Consider the following 17,640-nt stretch of genomic DNA (forward strand, 5'->3'; position numbering starts at 1 on the left):
GTAGGGGAGACAGTGTGAGGGTGTATTCGACAGTGTGGGGGAGACAGTGTGAGGGTGTATTTGACAGTGTAGGGGAGACAGTGTGAGGGTGTATTTGACAGTGTAGGGGAGACAGTGCGAGGGTGTATTTGACAGTGTGGGGGAAGACAGCTTTATTCCTGATGAAGGGCTTTTGCCCAAAACGTTGATGTCGCTGCTCCTCGGAAGCTGCCTGAACTGCTGTGCTCTTCCAGCGCCAGTAATCCAGAAAGTGTGAGAGTGTATTTGACAATGTAGGGGGGACATTGTGAGAGTGTATTTGACAGTGTCGGGGGGAACAGTGTGAGGGTGTATTTGACAGTGTAGGTGGGACAGTGTGAGAGTGTATTTGACAACGTAGGTGGGACAGTGTGAGAGTGTATTTGACAGTGTCAGGGGGAACAGTGTGAGGGTGTATTTGACAGTGTAGGTAGGACAGTGTGAGAGTGTATTTGGCAGTGTCAGGGGGAACAGTGTGAGAGTGTATTTGACAGTGTAGGTAGGACAGTGTGAGGGTGTATTTGACAGTGTCGGGGGGAACAGTGTGAGAGTGTATTTGACAGTGTAGGTAGGACAGTGTGAGGGTGTATTTGACAGTGTCGGGGGGAACAGTGTGAGAGTGTATTTGACAGTGTAGGTAGGACAGTGTGAGGGTGTATTTGACAGTGTCACGGGGAACAGTGTGAGAGTGTATTTGACAGTGTAGGTAGGACAGTGTGAGGGTGTATTTGACAGTGTAGGTGGGACAGTGTGAGAGTGTATTTGACAGTGTAGGTAGGACAGTGTGAGGGTGTATTTGACAGTGTCAGGGGGAGCAGTGTGAGGGTGTATTTGACAGTGTCAGGGCGACAATGTGAGGATATATTTGACAACGTGATTATGTTAAATAACCCAGCTCAAGGCTGGAGTGCAGTTGTCAGCTCGAAACGGCCGATCTGCTGTGGTGCACATCAGGATTTCGAACTGTCCTGCGGGCCTAGACTACTGCACAGCCTACCCACCACAGGAGTCACAGAATCCCCTTTCCTACCTCCATGACAGCTTGACCTTTCCCTGTGTATTGCCGCCCTTTAAATACTGCTTCCTCACTGTGGTTTGTCACCCTCCAGATAAGTATAACAAGCCTGGGTTTCTTGAGGCAAGGAATGTAATTGATACGTTTTCCTGACTTGGCTGCAGATTCACTTATGTGTTGACTATTCCAACCCAATTTTTCAGTGATCTAAAAACTGGACCTTCAGTTTTGGAGCCGATATAACTGTCGTAAAGCAAGTGTACAATTTATGGTTTTATAACTCTGGTAACGAAGCCTTCTAACTTGGGCAACATTCCTATTTCTTTCTCAATCACCAAGGGCTTTTCTTCCTGATAATTACCTCACTGAATACATTCCAAATCAGAATATAAATATTGATCACTTTTCAACAACTTGAACTGCAGAAATAAGCATGAACATGAACTGAATTGATTGGATTGGTCCCATTGTGGCACTCACCCCCAAATTGGACATTAGTTACAAGGACAAAGAATGGTAAGTTCCTAGGGAATGGTGCTGATAAAAGATGTGGAGGTGCTGGTGTTGGTACTGGGGTGGACAAAGTTAAAGATCACACAACACCAGGTTCTAGTACAACAGGTTTATCTGGAAGTCCAAGCTTTGGGAGCACTGCTGCTGTTCGACTATAACCTGGTGTTGTGAGATTTTTAACGCCGAAGAAAGAAACCTTGGAGTGCAGGTTCAAAGTTCCTTGAAAGTGGAGTTGCAGGTAGAACAGGGAGGTAAAGGCATTGTTTGGTACACTGGCCTTTATTGATCAGTGCATCAAGTATAGGAGTTGGGAGGTCATGTTGTGCCACGTTGGTTAGGCCATGTTTAGAATACTGCATTCAATTCTGGTCTCCTTGCTATAGGAAATGTGTGAAATCTGAGAGGGTTTAAGAGAAGACCTACAATGATATTACCAGGAATGGAAGGTTTGAGCTATAGGGAGACATTAAATAGGCTGGGCTATTTTCTCTGGAGCGTCAGAAGCTGAGAGGTAACCTTATAGAAATTTATAAAATCTTAAGGGGCATGGTACAGGGTGAATAGACAAGACATCTTTTCCCCCCAAGGTAGGGGAGACCAAACCTAGAAGATATAGGTTTAGGGTGAGGGGAAAGATTTAAATGGGACCCAAGCGGCAACTTTTTCACACAGAGGATGGTGCATGTACGGAATGAACTGTCAGTAGTAGGGATGGAGGCTGATACATTTACAACAGTTAAGAAGCATCTGGACATTTATATGAATTGGAAGGGTTTAGAGGGAGATATAGACCAAAGAGTCCGTTTCCATACTGTATATCTCAATGACTCTGACTCTATCTGAACACCTAAATTGAAATACTGAGGGAACATTGGTTGTAAGATATTTTTACAAAAATTTGTGGAATGTGAGCATTTCTGGCATAATCAGCACTTGTTGCATAATCCTTCTAATTAGTTTAAAGCCAAAGTCTGTGATCCACCCTCTATTGCGTTTCCATATCCCACTCATATTCAATCCCCATGCCAAACCGAGTGATCCTGGAACCTATAAGTCCTTCCTCCTGCTCCAATTCTTCAGCCGTGCATTCATCTGTTCTATCCATCTATTCCAATGCTCACCGGCATTTAGCACAATCAAAGATTACAATTTTTTGCACTCCTGCTTTATAATCCACTATCTAACTCACTAAATTCTGGTTGCAGGACCTCATCGCTCTTTCCATTGATCCCAATGCGAACCATTATCTCTGACTATTCACTCTCCGCAATCCCTGCTGCCAGTGAAATCCGTTCAGGCAACGCATTATACTGGAGTCATGTCTGCAAGCTGCAAAATGTCCATCCACACCCTTCACTACTAGTGTCTCCTCCCACTATTGCTCTTACTTTATTTCTGCTCTCCCCTTGTGCAGCTGGTTGCACTACTCTGCCACTGCTTTCCAACACAGAAAAATCTGTTCTTGAGATAGATGACAATTCTGAGACTTTCCTGATTACTGCCTGTGGCCCTTCCTCTGACTGATAGTCACCCTCTCTGACTGTACTTACTTAAGCTGTAGTGTAACTGCACCTAAAAACATGCCAGCCAGGTATCTCTCAGCCTCACAGATGCACTGCTGTGTCTCCAGCCAACATTGAAGCTCCAAAACCCAGAACTAGTCAAACCATGGTACTGCCTGCAGACATGGTGAGCCAGACTGCCAGGGGTATCAGAGATTTCCCACATACCGCAGGCTGTGCAACACATGAGACTAAGCTCTTCAGCTGTGCCTAAAGAAACATTGATACCAAGTAGAAAATTATTTTGAAAAATATTAGCTGTAGATTAATAGAAAGTAGAAAACTTTCACCCTTACTAACAAATCAGCTCTCTCTCCGGTGCCTATAAATTCTGACAAATCATTCCCTCTTATGCTAATTTAGAAATATACATTTTTAAAAAAATACTAGGGTTGAAATAGTCCTTAACAACATCTACTCAACAACCAATCAACTCGTGACAATACTTGATATGACTCACTTACTTTTCAAACCATGAGGGAGAAAAATTCCAGGATTTTGGCCCAGTGACCACGAAGGCGACAGCTTTCCAAGTCAGAATGATGCATGGCTTGAAGGGAAAGTTGAGAAGCTAGTGTCCCAATGTCCCTGCTGCCCTTGTCCTTCTGGATGTTGTGGTTGAGAGTTTGGAAGGTTACTGCAGTGCACCTGATGGATGCAACATTAAACTACAGCCCTGTCCGTCTGCTCAGGTGATTGTATTGGAGACATTTATTCCCTCAACGTCACCAAAAGATCATTTATCTGGTCATTCAACTCATTGCTATTCATATGACTATGTTCAGTCCAATTGCAGTACTGTGTTGCCTGAACAGTAATTACTGCTTTTCACTGTTTGTGCTGAATGTCGGGGCATTCTAAGCACATGAACAACACTTTATAACTGCAAGCTCTGTCTTACTGTCTGCTTAGCTTCCATAGTTTGCAGCTAAGGACTCAAACTGGACAAACAATGTCTAGCTTCTTTAAACATTTCACTTCCAGAACACACATACTTCAAACTCAGCTGGTACTGCTGTCCCTTACACTGTTCAGTCTTGCAATCCAGGAGCAAGGGAGTGGCCATTTGTGCTAAATCAGACACCCTGAACCACTGGCTTCCCAACACTTCAGCCCTTAAGAGGCAGAGTGTTGGCTGGATTCAAACTTCCGAGCATAGTAAAGTGAAAGAAATTCAGGCCACCAAACCCTCTTTGAAAGTGAACATTTGTTAACTGAGGTTTTGTCTTAAAGGTCAACAGCCACAAACTTCTGAGATGCTAGCATTCGCCTCTCAAGTTCAATGCTTTTGTCCCCTATCTCAATCACTTCCTTGAACACTGCTGCTATGTTGCTTCTAAAGATCTGTGCAATGCCATTGGAGTCATTTATCCAGCAAAAGATAAGATTCTAATAAGACCAGATCTGTCACACACACTCTCTTATTCTGTACCCCAATGCGATATGTCTGCTGTACATATAACAGTATGAAAATTACAGCCAGAAAAAAAGACCACAAACCTTCATTCACAAAGCTGAGAACATAATGACTTTAGCCTTTACAATCCAGAGTGTTTCCTGTGTGAGAGTGTAAAAGGGCCCCCAAGGGGAAAACTGTAAACAACTTCTTTCTAACCCCCTTTGGCAATTGAAATCAGTAGATATTAATGTGCTGCATTGGTTGTTTAAAAAAAACAGTAGCTGAAGCTTTTCAAATTCCTTTTTATTGTTATTTGCAGCTGACACAAAAAAACAAGCAAAAGTATATACAAACATTTATTTCAAATTTAGGTCAGGTCCCTAGACTATACAAATATCAATACAAGGATTTTGTACAGTTCACACTGTTTAACAAGGGGCACCAGGCAAAGTATCCCATCCTTTATAACCCCAACCATCATTACAGCTCCCTTCTACAAGAGAGGCTATATACATCTTTATTCAATCATGATGGGAAATACAACTTGTGTGTTCCAGGACTCTGCATTGAATGTACAGGGCCAGTTTCCTTCTTAGTGACTTAAGTACTATAAATGTACAGAACAGTCAGCAATGCACAAACTATATGAAGTTAGCTAGTGCACATAGATGTCTGATCTCACACTGACACCCAAGTGTTATCAATAAACTGTTTAAGTACTCAGGCATCAGACATATTACTTCCACCTTCCACACAAACAAAAGCATGTGAGGCACAGAGATGGGATGCACAATCATTTTTCTACCATACGGCCCATGCACAAGAACACGTTAAGCTGTCTTTGCAATCAGTTTGAAAATCTAGTAATGCTGAATGGGTAACAGTCACATAGACTTTAAACTGAAACAGGCTGCTTATCATGAACGTAATCCAAACAGGAATTAATAGCATTTAAGCATATTGTAAAATAACATCACTTCATCAAGTCACATCTTTTAAGAAAATAAAAACAGTTTCTACACCAAAATAAATAGAATCCCCAGCCTGAACTCACTTCTTGTCGTTGCGGTATCAGGAGCTGCAGAAACAGAGCCAGCGAACAGTGCTGTCGAGTTGCTCTCATTAGCGCACACCAGCTAACTGCTGGAGAATAAATTTGGAGAAGTGCTGAATACACAGAGGGCTATTAACACCTGACATCAATCATTCAAAGGCCACCTTAGAGGAGAAGTCATCTTCAGTAATAAGTTTGCAAGGACTCTACCACCGAGTCTCTTCCCTTTAAGTTGATGTGGCTCTTAGCTTCACATAAGCAGCTGTGAATTGCTGTGGTGTGGGCACTGATGAAAATTTGCTCGCATTGCATGGATTCACAATAACTCAAAACTATGTCCTACCTAACCAGTGAAATGGCTTCATTTCCATTGCTTACACATACACAATGGTCTGTAGACATCTGTGGAAGATGGGTGGAGTCCTGATATACAAAGCTGGAGGCCCACTCAGTGTTCACTCAACTACAAAGTCTACTTCCTACCATCAGTTACATCAAGTCACTTATGTAAATTTACCAAGCAACAAATGCAGCCTAATTTCTGAACCATGTTCGAAGGCTTGGGAAATTTACCTCTGATTCAACAATCCATCTGCAGCATTATTACCCATACATGACACAAGGTAACAGTCAGATATTTAGCCCATCAGTGCACCTAATCCCACATTGACAATCCCTTCTTTCACAGTCTTTACCACACATCTTCAATACAATGTTTCACCATCTGTTTCCCTACAAGGGCCATTCGGCAAAGCGTCAGAATATCAATTTGACCGAAGATTCTCTTCTACATCTACAACAAGACCTTTCGATTCCAGCACAATTCCAAGGGTTGAGCCAGTGCAGGAACCACCGTTTTCTGTATTGTATGTTGGGTGGCACGGTGGCTCAGTGGTTAGCACTGCTGCCTCTCAGCACCAGGGTCCAAGGTTAGATTCCAGCCTTGGGTGACTGCCTGTGTGGAATTTGCACATTCTCCCAGTGTCTGCGTGGGTTTCCTCCCACAATCCAAAGATGTGCACATCAGGTGAATTGGCCATGCTAAATTGCCAATAGGGTAGGTCTGGGTGGAATACTCTTCGGAGGGTCGGTGTGGACTCGTTGGGCCGAAGGGCCTTTTTCCATACTGTGGGGAAACTAATCTAATATTCTGAAACAAGTAATAGGAGAGTGAACTTACACAGCAACGGACCACCGGGCAGCACGGTGACTCAGCAGTTAACACTGTTGCCTCAGCGCCAGAGACCCAGGTTCAATTCCAGTCTTGGGCAACTGTCTGTGTGGAGTTTGTACATTCTCCCGGTGTCTGTGTGGGTTTCCTCCAGGTGCTCCCGTTTCCTCCCACAGTCCAAATCTGTGCAGGTCAGGTGAATTAGCCATTCTAAATTGCCTCTAGTGTTAGGTGCATTAGTCAGAGGGAAATGGGTCTGGGTGGGTTCCTCTTTGGAGGGTCGGTGTGGACTTGTTGGGCTGAAGGGCCTGTTTCCACACGGTAGGGAATCTAATCTAATTTAAACAATTCCTTCTAAATGGAATTTTTGCAGCTCCTTAAATTTACGTTGGTCTTCTGGTCTGAGCATGGGACCTAAGTAAACTGCAAGGATAATGCTGCGGACAACGTTAGAAAAGTATCCATATGGACATCAAAAAACCCCTGAGAGATTCAGGCAATTCGAAAAGGTCTTTTGTGCATGTGCACTTACTGAAAAGCGTAGCAAAACACATTGTTCTCTTGAAACAACAATTAAGTTGCCATAACTAACTTAAGATGGGCTGACTATATATGAAGAGATGCATCAGTAGTGAAGGATGATCAAGAAAGAATGAACAGCCTGGGTCTCTTTTCAATTGTAAAAGCTGAAAGGTAGCTGAATAGGAGTCATTTAAAATTAACCAAAGTCTTAACAGAGTAGACAATTGAGCATTTTTCCAGTGGGGAACAGACAACTGAGAAGACCATGAGATAGTTACCGAGAATCTGACTGTGAATTCAGAAGAAGCTTCTCAACCCAGGGACAGATTAATGAGAATGTTGAACTCACTACAAAGAAAGTGGTTGAAGCAACTAGTATAAATATGCTGGAAATGAGGCTGGATTTTTATGAGGGAAAAGGGAAGAGAGGATTTCACTGATTAAACTAGGTGAGGAACATTGGAAGGAGACTCAATTAGAGGTGACAATAATGCCAGAATGGAATGTTTAGGCCAAATGATCTGTGTGTATATGATGAATATTGTATGAAGCTAACAGCAGATAAATATTTGCAAACTGTACAGTTTATTGGTACAACCATCATATTGCCCTACTGACTAAAACATTCAATACTGAACCAGCAGTCAGGGAATTACAACAAGTGCCTGAGACACTATCCTTATTGTTTTTACTGCCATGAGCACTCCCTCTTCCATTTTGTACTTTGTAATCGATCATATCAAACAGAAGAACATCAAGTCTGGAATAAGACACTGGATTCATCCGACACAATCCATGTAAAACTCAATGAACAATTATTATTCTTTGTTATCCCCATCATTTGGGGATTATAATGAAGCCAGAGTTTCCAATTAAAGGCGAATTCTTCAGGTAATCCAACTTCAGCATTCAAATAAGGTGCAATGATTGTGTCCATTTTCTCATGAGTTCCTCACTCCAATAGACTCAGGGTGTATGATCCATCCCTAACTGCCCTAAAGAACATGGAGAACTACTGCAGTCCTTGTTGTGTAGGTGTACCCACAGATTAGTTGGGAAGGGAGTTCCAGGGTTTTCACCCAGCAAAAGTAAATAAATGACAAATACATTCCAAGTCAGCATGATAAGTCACAAAGAGAGGTAGTGTACCTTCTCCCTTTGTCCTTCTAGCTGTTAGAGGTCATGGTTTAGAAGATGCTATCTAAGGTGGCTTGGCAAGTTGTACAGTGTATTTTGTTACTGCTCTACATTGCTGCCAATCTGGGTTGATTGTAGAGGAGAGAAGTTGATGAATGGAACAATGATCCAGTGGTCTGTTTTGTCCTGGATGCGATCATGCTTTCAGTGTCATTACAGCCTCAGTCATCCAGGTAAACGGAGTATTCCATCACACACCTGACTTGTCCCTTGTAATTGACTCTGGGGAGACAGGTAAGCAACACCGTACACAACTTCCAACCTTTGGTCCAGTTGTGTCTAGCCAACTGCAACTACAGCAAGCCAGGGAATTCATCTCAAACATTCAGTGGGTGTTTTACATTGCATCTGAATCTGGACAGTCCCAGAACACAATGCTACATTAAAGAATACTCATATTTTACATGCACAATTAGTGTCCTGAACTACCGAGAAAAATCATACGTGATATAGAATTTCAGATTATTAATAAGGTGCAATTATGTCTACAAGGTACTGAGGAAGACATTTTCTCATTCTGCTGAACCTATTCCATAGAATAATCCAGACAACAGGATACTTGGGGCAGCTTATCCCATCAACAAAGTGTAGTTTTAGTTTATAAATTGCTAACGCGTTCTCTTAATTGGATTTTCAGTCTCCGAAATAAAACAGAAAATGCTGGAAAAACTCAGGAGGTTAGGCAGTGCCTTTGGAGTGAAAGAAACAGATAAGTGGTCCAGGTGAGTGACTTTTCCATAAGACCATAAGATATAGGAGCAGAAATTAGGCCATTTGGCTGAATGAGTCTGTTCTGCCATTTGATCACGGCTGATGGGTTTTTCAACCCCATTTTCTCACTTTGATCCTCTTAACCCTTGGCAATCAAGAACATATCTATCTCCATTTTAAATATACACAATGACCTGGCCTCCACAGCCTTCTGTGGCAATGAATTCCACACATTCACCATTCACTGGCTGAAGAACTTTCTCCTTATCTCTGTTCTAAAAGGTCTTCCTCTAAGGCTGTGCTCTCAGGTTCTAGTCTCTCCTGCCAATGGAAACATCTTCCCAATGTTCACTCTGTCCGGGTCATTCAGTGTTCTACAAGTTTCAATCAGATAGCCCTTCATCCTTCTAAACTCCCATCAAATATAGTCTCAGAGCCCTAGAATGTTCTTCAGAGGTTCAGCCTTTCATTCCTGGAATCAATATTGTGAACTAATCTTGTAGACCTGCTCCAGGACGAAAACATCCTGAAGAATGGGGCCCAAAATTGCTCATAATTCTCTAAATGTGGTCTGTCCAGTGCCTTATAAAGCCTCAGAAGTACATCCCTGCCTTTATATTCTAGTCTTCTCGAGATGAATGACAACATTGCATTTGCCTTCCTAAACACCGACTCAACCTGCAAGTGTATGTTAAGAGAAACCTGGACTAGGACTCCCAAGTCCTTTCACACGTCAGATTGCTGAATTTTCTCCCCATTTGGAAAATAGTCTAAGCCACTATTCTTCCTACCAAGGTGCATGACCTCACATTTTCACAAGTAGTACTTCATCTGCCACTTCTTTGTCCACTCTCCTAACCTGTCTAAATCCTTCTGCAGTCTCCCCACCTCCTTAATACTGCCTGTCCCACCATCTATCTTTGTATCATCTGAAAACCTAGCCAAAATGCCCTCACAGTTCCTTCATCTAGATCATTAATATATAAAGTGAAAAGTTGTGGTCCCAACACTGACACTTGCAGAACTCCACCAGTCACTCTCCTGAGAAGGACCCTTTATCCCCAATCATCTATCCACGCTAGCACCTTGACTCTAACACAATGGTCCCTTATCTTATTCAGCAGCCTCATGTGCGACACCTTATCAAAGGCCTTCTGGAAGTCCAGGTAGACAACATCCATTGGCTCTCCTTGGTCTAACCTGCTCACTGCCTCCTCAAAGAATTCTAACAGATTTGTCAGACATGACCTCCCCTTGATGAAGCCATGCTGACTTTGCCCTATTTTAGCATGTACTTCCAAGTATTCAGAAATCTCGTCCTTCACAATGGACTCCAAAAATCTTACCAATCTTTTCATCAGACACTGAACTGAAATTCTAGCTCTCTTTGTTTCTAAGTGCTGCCTGACCTGCTGAGGAAGGGTTCGCAGCACTTACTTTTAAAATTGAACATCTCCAGCATCTGCAGTTTGTTTCTGCTTTTGCTGCAGTCTGTCTCTCTGAGTTCAATGGTCCCTTCCAATGACATCCAAACTCAGGTCTCTTTTCTTGCCCTCCATTTTGTTTTTTTTAAAATCATACAGAACGAAGCATAAATTCCTACCCTGAAAATGGGTTGTCCAACCAGTCCATGTGGATGCTCATTCCTCCCCTTGAGTAGTATCCTTATGCTCATTTTGCTCCCATCCGTCTACTCTTTTTCACAATCACTTTATTCTGCCATTCACTCAACACATTATCAAATCCATTCGTTAATGCTGGCACGGTCACTGCTACAATCAGTAGCTCCGTTCAGCAACCTTTACTCTCTGCATCAAATCTGTTGTGTTCCAGATTGCTAAACTACTAGAAATTGGCTGTTTCTATCTACTTTGCATCCCTTTCCCACCTCAAACGTTCTCCATTATTCTGCATTCACTGCAACCTCATTCTATTTCCTGCATGCTGTCACTCAATAAGTTAAGACAGGAACCCAACAGTTAACAAAGTAATACCATGAACCATTTGTTTTTAATTAAAATTCCCATCCAAGGGCATAAAACAGGCATGGTGCCCAAGAGCACAGTCTAAATTAATGTACATTCCCTTCAGAAAATGCCTTCTAAAGTAGTTTCACAATACTGTTAAGTACACTTTAGGCAGTACATTCAGCTCACTCCCATTACCTGGAAATGGGACTCACATGCATGACAAACTCCAGGTTATCGGAAACACAATCAATCAAACTCAATACATTGGAACCTAATGCACGAGGGAACCATAACAGTGAGAGTCACAAACAAGCTAGATACAAACACTTCTTCCCCTTGAGAAAAAGAGAATGAAAGCTGGAGTGTTCCAAACTGCTTATTCCATTTATATTAAAGGTAAAATCAAAATAAACAAATTGTTCTGGTCCATCTAAACACAAGCGTTACAACAATAAAAAGATTTCTCACTGGAGAATGTAGAAAATTCAAATTAAAGCATCTCTCTCCACCAAGTTCCAATATTCACCTGATTTGATAATGGGATTATCAGATACACAGCACACACTCAAATCATGTGCTTTCTGCTCACTCAGAGCCAATCTACTAAGTACATTACACAATTTGGCGCCTAGTTCTAGCCAACTGAGTGATAAACTGCTCAAGTCTCACTCCTGCAGAAAGAGACAAAGAGAAGTTGAAAGATCCCTGACCATTACAGAAAGTCTGGATATCCTGAGTGAAATGCCCTGGTTTTCCAAATAAAGATCTCTCACTTTGTTGTATATTTCTGATTTCACCCCAACTAAATCTGTTCCAACCACTAGCATCACACATTATTTTCCTTCTTAATGATGGTGCCTTTTGTTTAGTCAATCAATTACTAACCGTGGCCACAAGTGCAGGGACCTCTGTCCCTGATACAGTTTCAGGCCAGCCAAGCACACCGCTTCCCAAACCTTTCCACAACATAACCGCGTTTTGAAGTCTGAAACTTTCCACTATCCAAGTGACAGGCAGGTTGGATGGACAATTTGAGAAAGCAAAGAGGAGAGAGATTTGAAAGACTGAAAGAAAATTGAGGTTAAGCACCTTGCGAAGTATATAAACTGCAGGAAAAAAAAGTTGGCTTTTTTGAAGAAGGGATAGAACTTCAAAGATAGGCCATGCCCAGCATTTAAAAAAAGGTGTGGATTTAAAGGGACCTCGGTCCTCAGAACTGACAACTCCAAAATTTTGACCCACAGTTTGGGAAGCCTTCAATAAGACTCTCCCAACTTTCTAACACATCCTTCCCTCTCTCAGCTTTCTGTCACCTGGTAAGGGGGTAATTTACAGTAACAAATTACAGACATGGACTGCCATTGCACTGTACTGCTGCCATTTTGCAAGGGGAAGATCTACCATGACAACCCAAAGGGAAAGCGTAGACTGCTGTGTATTCCCAACGTGCACACAGTTTGCCAAGCAGAAAGGAGACAATAATGTTTAACAACACATACATGTTCAAGAATTGTTTGCTCTTTAAGTCTTAATGATTTTTGCTTTTGATGGTTACAGTTGGACACAACCATAAATATAAAGATTGGTTAGTTGTCATCTCCTCCAGGAAACAAAGTCCATCCCACAAAAATCAGAACTGCTGCAACACATTAGTGCACTGAAAGGAAAGGATGGCAGAGGAATCAGGTGTGCTCAAGGCAACCAGTGAAGCACCCCCTCTCCGCTCCTCAAGACACTGATGATGCTCCTTGTAGAGCTGAGCGTGTCCCCAGTGGTGGGAGATCAATTAGTTACAGGCCACGAGCAGATCATCAGCTGGAGGACGAAAAGCGGAAAGAAGCAAGTCCAAGTACTGCTCGCAGCAACACAAGAGAGAACACACCTTTCCCCCCAACCCCTACTCCCCAAATTCAATTTACAACACAGCAATCACAATATATTCCTGATTTTCTGTAGTGAAGGAATTATGGGGATCTGATCCTGTTCCATAGCTCCCCCTTGCAGACATTATTTTTTAATCACCAAACCAGCGAATTTTCCTCACAGCTCCTGCTGTAGGCGAATTTCTGCCAATCACCTTGATTTGACGCCTATCAACACGATAATGAGAACCACTACAATCACAAACAAGATCACAATGACCAACATTTTTCGATTCTTCTTTTGGTATTGCTCTGCCTGCAAAATTAGAAAGCAAACTGTAAGAATCTTTTTAATATTAAAAAAAACTCATTTATATCCCATCATATATACACGATGATACATCATTCAAGTTCACTGCACCTGTGACAGTTCAACAGTGAAACTGCTGACTCTAATCCCACTCTGATCCTGCATTTTTCTAAATGTTATTCTCTGTGGAAGAATTATTAAAATCCAATCAACACCCCTTCATGAGCTGCTGTGATTCTACATTTTAAAAAGTAATGAGCAAAGCTATTTCTGCTAACTTCCCCTAAGGCACTGACCAATTGAAATAATCTTTCATTATTTACCACGTAATTACTTACCCCTTTGTTTAAAAAAAAAGTACAGGGTTAAATTATAAGATGTAAGCTTGTTGTATACCCCTGAATACAGAAGGTTGAAGGGTGGCTGAAAGAGGCATTTAAAATATTAAAAAGATTGAATAGTGAAAATGACAAATTAAGATGGGGGCAGGGCAGGAAGAGAGCAAGGGAAAGAGAAAGAGAGAGAAATAATCAGGAAAAGTTTTCCATGCAAAGGGTAGGGAAAATTTCGCTGTAGATAACAGAGCATTAGTTGCTTCCATGAATGAAACTGACAGAATTTTATTAGCTAAGGAATTCAGGGATATTGATCACAGGCATGTAAATGGAGCTAAAATACAGGGCAATCATGACCCAATTAAGTGTCTGCATGTACTCAAGCAGTTGAATGGCCTCCTTATGTTCCTGCATACCAGATATTAACTCAGTGCCAGGGAAAGAAAACAGGACAGGAGAACTGACAGAACGAGTTTCCCTCAGGTCTTTAACATTGGAGAGGAAAACAGAATAAAGGTTTCAGTTCAACAACAGATTGCTAGTTATAATAGATCCTAGAACCCCAGGTAATGGAGTCATGTGGTGCTGTGACTCTATCCCTACCTTCGAACCAGGAGCCCAGGTTCAAGTCCCACCTCCTCCAGAGGTGTGTCATACCATCACTGATCAGGTTGATTTGAAAATATCTAAAATAGTGGCCCAGCCATGTCATCAAGCCAATAACTATACAAGCAAATTAAAAGACAATATCTTCTGTAGTATGTTCACTATATTCACTGCAGAGAGCTGCATTCAACTTATAACAAATAACTCCTGGATAAATAGAATCATACCTTCTGTAACTGTTTCAAGCCCTCTTCTGTTTTCATACAGGACTGTTCCACGTTATAATCTATCCGGTCCAAGATGGTCCCCTGATAATGAACATACAGAGTGAGGCAGCTGTACGGTTAATCAAACTTTTATCAGATACCTGCCCTTGCAGTATACTGGCCAACAGGATGCTCCAATGCTGCAGAGTCTTGCTGTGACTCATTGACAAGTGAAGTTGGGTCAGCAAGGGAATCTTGGGTGGGAGAATTTGAAGAATTTGTTAATTTTGGAAGTAACGTGTTCCCACTGCCACTTTGCTCTGAAGGGCTGTTAAATTGGGTTTCCCTTCACCAGAATGGGCCAAGTGGGCCACCTTCTTCTCAGAAAAATTTCAACCTCGGATCACTACCACTCCCCCAGCGAAATCTGGTGGTGTCTGAAGAACAGGGTTGAATATGGAGCTGGTTGGGGTTGGGGAGTAAGCTGAAACTGGAAAACACAGAGGCTCAAAAGATGTACGTGCGCATGATTCCTCCCTTCTGGTGGCAAAGCTGAAAAGGAATTTTATTTTTATATATAAATGTTTCTCAAAAATCAAACCACCTGCTCCACGATCATGCTGGCCAGCTCTCTGAAAATTTCATTCAAGTCCGATATTGACTGCACAATTTGTCGGATCTCCTTTTCTCGTTCTTCCACCATCAGAGTGTTCTCTTCCACCAGGAGCAGCTGATCGTGGGTAAAACCCTGTGAATGCAACAGAAAAGGAATATAGGCTACTCAGATACCCTTAGTATACAAGGCCAGCTAAATTAATCATGGACAGGGTACAACAGGAAATCTAAGTGAATTGCGCACACCTTCCCTTGCTACGTTCTCGGAAGGCAGTCATCACGAAAACAACTGGCATTTATGACCTAGTAGCCTGGACTAAATTACATACTTAGCCACTTCACAGGAAATGACAGTCAATGATGTTGGTGAGAATTGAGTGTGGTGCTGGAAAAGCACAGCAGGTCAGACAGCATCAGAGGAGCAGGAGAATCAACATTTCGGGCATCAGCCCTTCCTCAGCATTTGCAGTCCTCCCTTCTGCTATGTTGGTGAGGAACCAGACTAATCTGTAGATCAGACTTAAGGCAGACAGATTTCCCTCCCTCAATGACACCAGTGATCAAGGTCAGTTCCGATCAGAAACTGACAGTTTCAAGGTCACTTTTATGGGTACCAGTTTTACATTTTCGTACTTTTCCTTAAACTGAATTCAAATTCTCACAATCTTGTAATGGGATTTGAACTGTATCTTTTAATTCATTAGCTAATGCCACTGGATTGCTGTCATTACACTACCACAGCACATAAGAATGGATGAGGGCCACATAGGGCACTTGGAAAAAAGTATTCAGAAAAGTGCAAAGCCCCTATTATCTGGCTACAAGTCATAACCTATCCTTTCATAGCAGTTCCTGACTTCCACATATAACATACACTTTTCTAGTCTCTTCCGTTTCAAGTAAGTCATTCTACAGTCAAAAATGTTAACTGTCTCTCTCACTCCACAATTGCTGCCAGAGTTGCTGAGTTTCTCCAGCATCTTCTCCCTTTATTTCAGATTTTCAGCATCAGCAGTATTTTGCTCTTATTACCTTAAATTACATACTTATTTAATAACTCCCCCCAAAATGCTTAGCTCTGAATAATCCTACACTCCATCTTTGTACCACAGGCCCCCACAACATAAAACTATTTATATTTAAAATGGAAAGTAATTTAATGCTGCGACAGAGCAATCATTGCTAACAATTTTTGTATTAAACAATTTCACAACTGGTAAGTACTGTATAACATCTCAAACTCCAGATGAAGGGCTTTTGCCCGAAACGTTGATTTTCCTGCTCCTCGGATGCTGCCTGACCTGCTGTGCTTTTCCAGCACCACTCTGATCTAAACTCTCAAATGCTCAGTTTACTCTGGAAAGGAACAACAGCAGTGTTTATTGGCTGGTTCACACCTCATTAATGTGCGAGGAAATACAAGAACAAAGATATGGAAATAAATCTGTAAATAACATCTTATTAATATTCAATTACAGTTTTTGAACCTTTCTAATTTGTTTCCAAGAGGTCTGAGGTTAGTTGGTACTAAACATTGGCTGCCTTTAAGTACAACGAGTTGTATCACACAGTCTTGTTTAGTTTGTTCAAAGGTGAAGCACAACAGTTTTGCTGATTATTTGAATAGCACTCCCCTTGTTCTGAACAGGAATCTTTGGACTCAAAATGTGAACTTACAACACCACATTATAGTCCAACAAGTTTATTTGGAAGCACTAGCGTTTGCAGCGCTACTCCTCATCAGGTGTTTGTGGAGTTTAAGATCATTAGACACAGAATTTATAGCAAAAGTTTACAGCGTGATGCAACTGAAATTACATACTGAAAAGGATCTGGATTGTTTGTTAAGTCTTTGGGTAAAACATGAGGTCTGCAGATGCTGGAGATCACAGCTGAAAATGTGTTGCTGGTTAAAGCACAGCAGGTCAGGCAGCATCCAAGGAATAGGAAATTCGACGTTTCGGGCATAAGCCCTTCATCAGGAATGGGGAGAGTGTGCCAAGCAGGCTAAGATAAAAGGTAGAGAGGAGGGACTTGGGGGAGGTGCGATGGAGATGTGATAGGTGGAAGGAGGTCAAGGTGAGGGTGATAGGCCGGAGTGGGGTGGGGACGGAGAGGTTTTACCTCCACACACATCATCTATTGCATCCGCTGCACCCGATGTGGCCTCCTCTATATTGGGGAGACGGGCCGCTTACTTGCGGAACACTTCAGAGAACGCCTCTGGGACGCCCGGACCAACCAACCCAACCACCCCGTGGCTCAACTCTCCACCGAGGACATGCAGGTCCTTGGACTCCTCCACCGGCAGAACATAACACGACGGCTGGAGGAGGAGCGCCTCATCTTCCGCCTGGGAACCCTCCAACCACAAGGAATGAACTCAGATTTCTCCAGTTTCCTCATTTCCCCTCCCCCCACCTTGTCTCAGTCGGTTCCCTCAACTCAGCACCGCCTTCCTAACCTGCAATCTTCTTCCTGACCTCTCCGACCCCAAGTCCCTCCTCTCTACCTTTTATCTTAGCCTGCTTGGCACACTCCTCATTCCTGATGAAGGGCTTATGCCCGAAACGT

At 42.4% G+C, this 17,640-nt stretch overlaps 1 protein-coding gene across 1 annotated transcript in view; it reads right to left on the reverse strand.

Moving 5' to 3' along the window:
- Positions 1-4,792: 4,792 nt before the first annotated feature.
- Positions 4,793-17,640, reverse strand: part of stx16 (syntaxin 16) — a 55,942-nt gene continuing 43,094 nt past the window's right edge. The window contains exons 6-8 of the mRNA XM_060836245.1: positions 15,056-15,199; positions 14,473-14,553; positions 4,793-13,310 (exon numbers count right to left, since the gene is read on the reverse strand). Of these exons, the coding sequence (XP_060692228.1) occupies positions 13,206-13,310; positions 14,473-14,553; positions 15,056-15,199 (330 nt within the window). The 3' untranslated portion in view covers positions 4,793-13,205. The remainder of the gene's footprint in view (positions 13,311-14,472; positions 14,554-15,055; positions 15,200-17,640) is intronic.

The sequence above is a fragment of the Hemiscyllium ocellatum genome, chromosome 15 (genome assembly GCF_020745735.1).
Source record: "Hemiscyllium ocellatum isolate sHemOce1 chromosome 15, sHemOce1.pat.X.cur, whole genome shotgun sequence".
NCBI lineage: Eukaryota > Metazoa > Chordata > Chondrichthyes > Orectolobiformes > Hemiscylliidae > Hemiscyllium > Hemiscyllium ocellatum.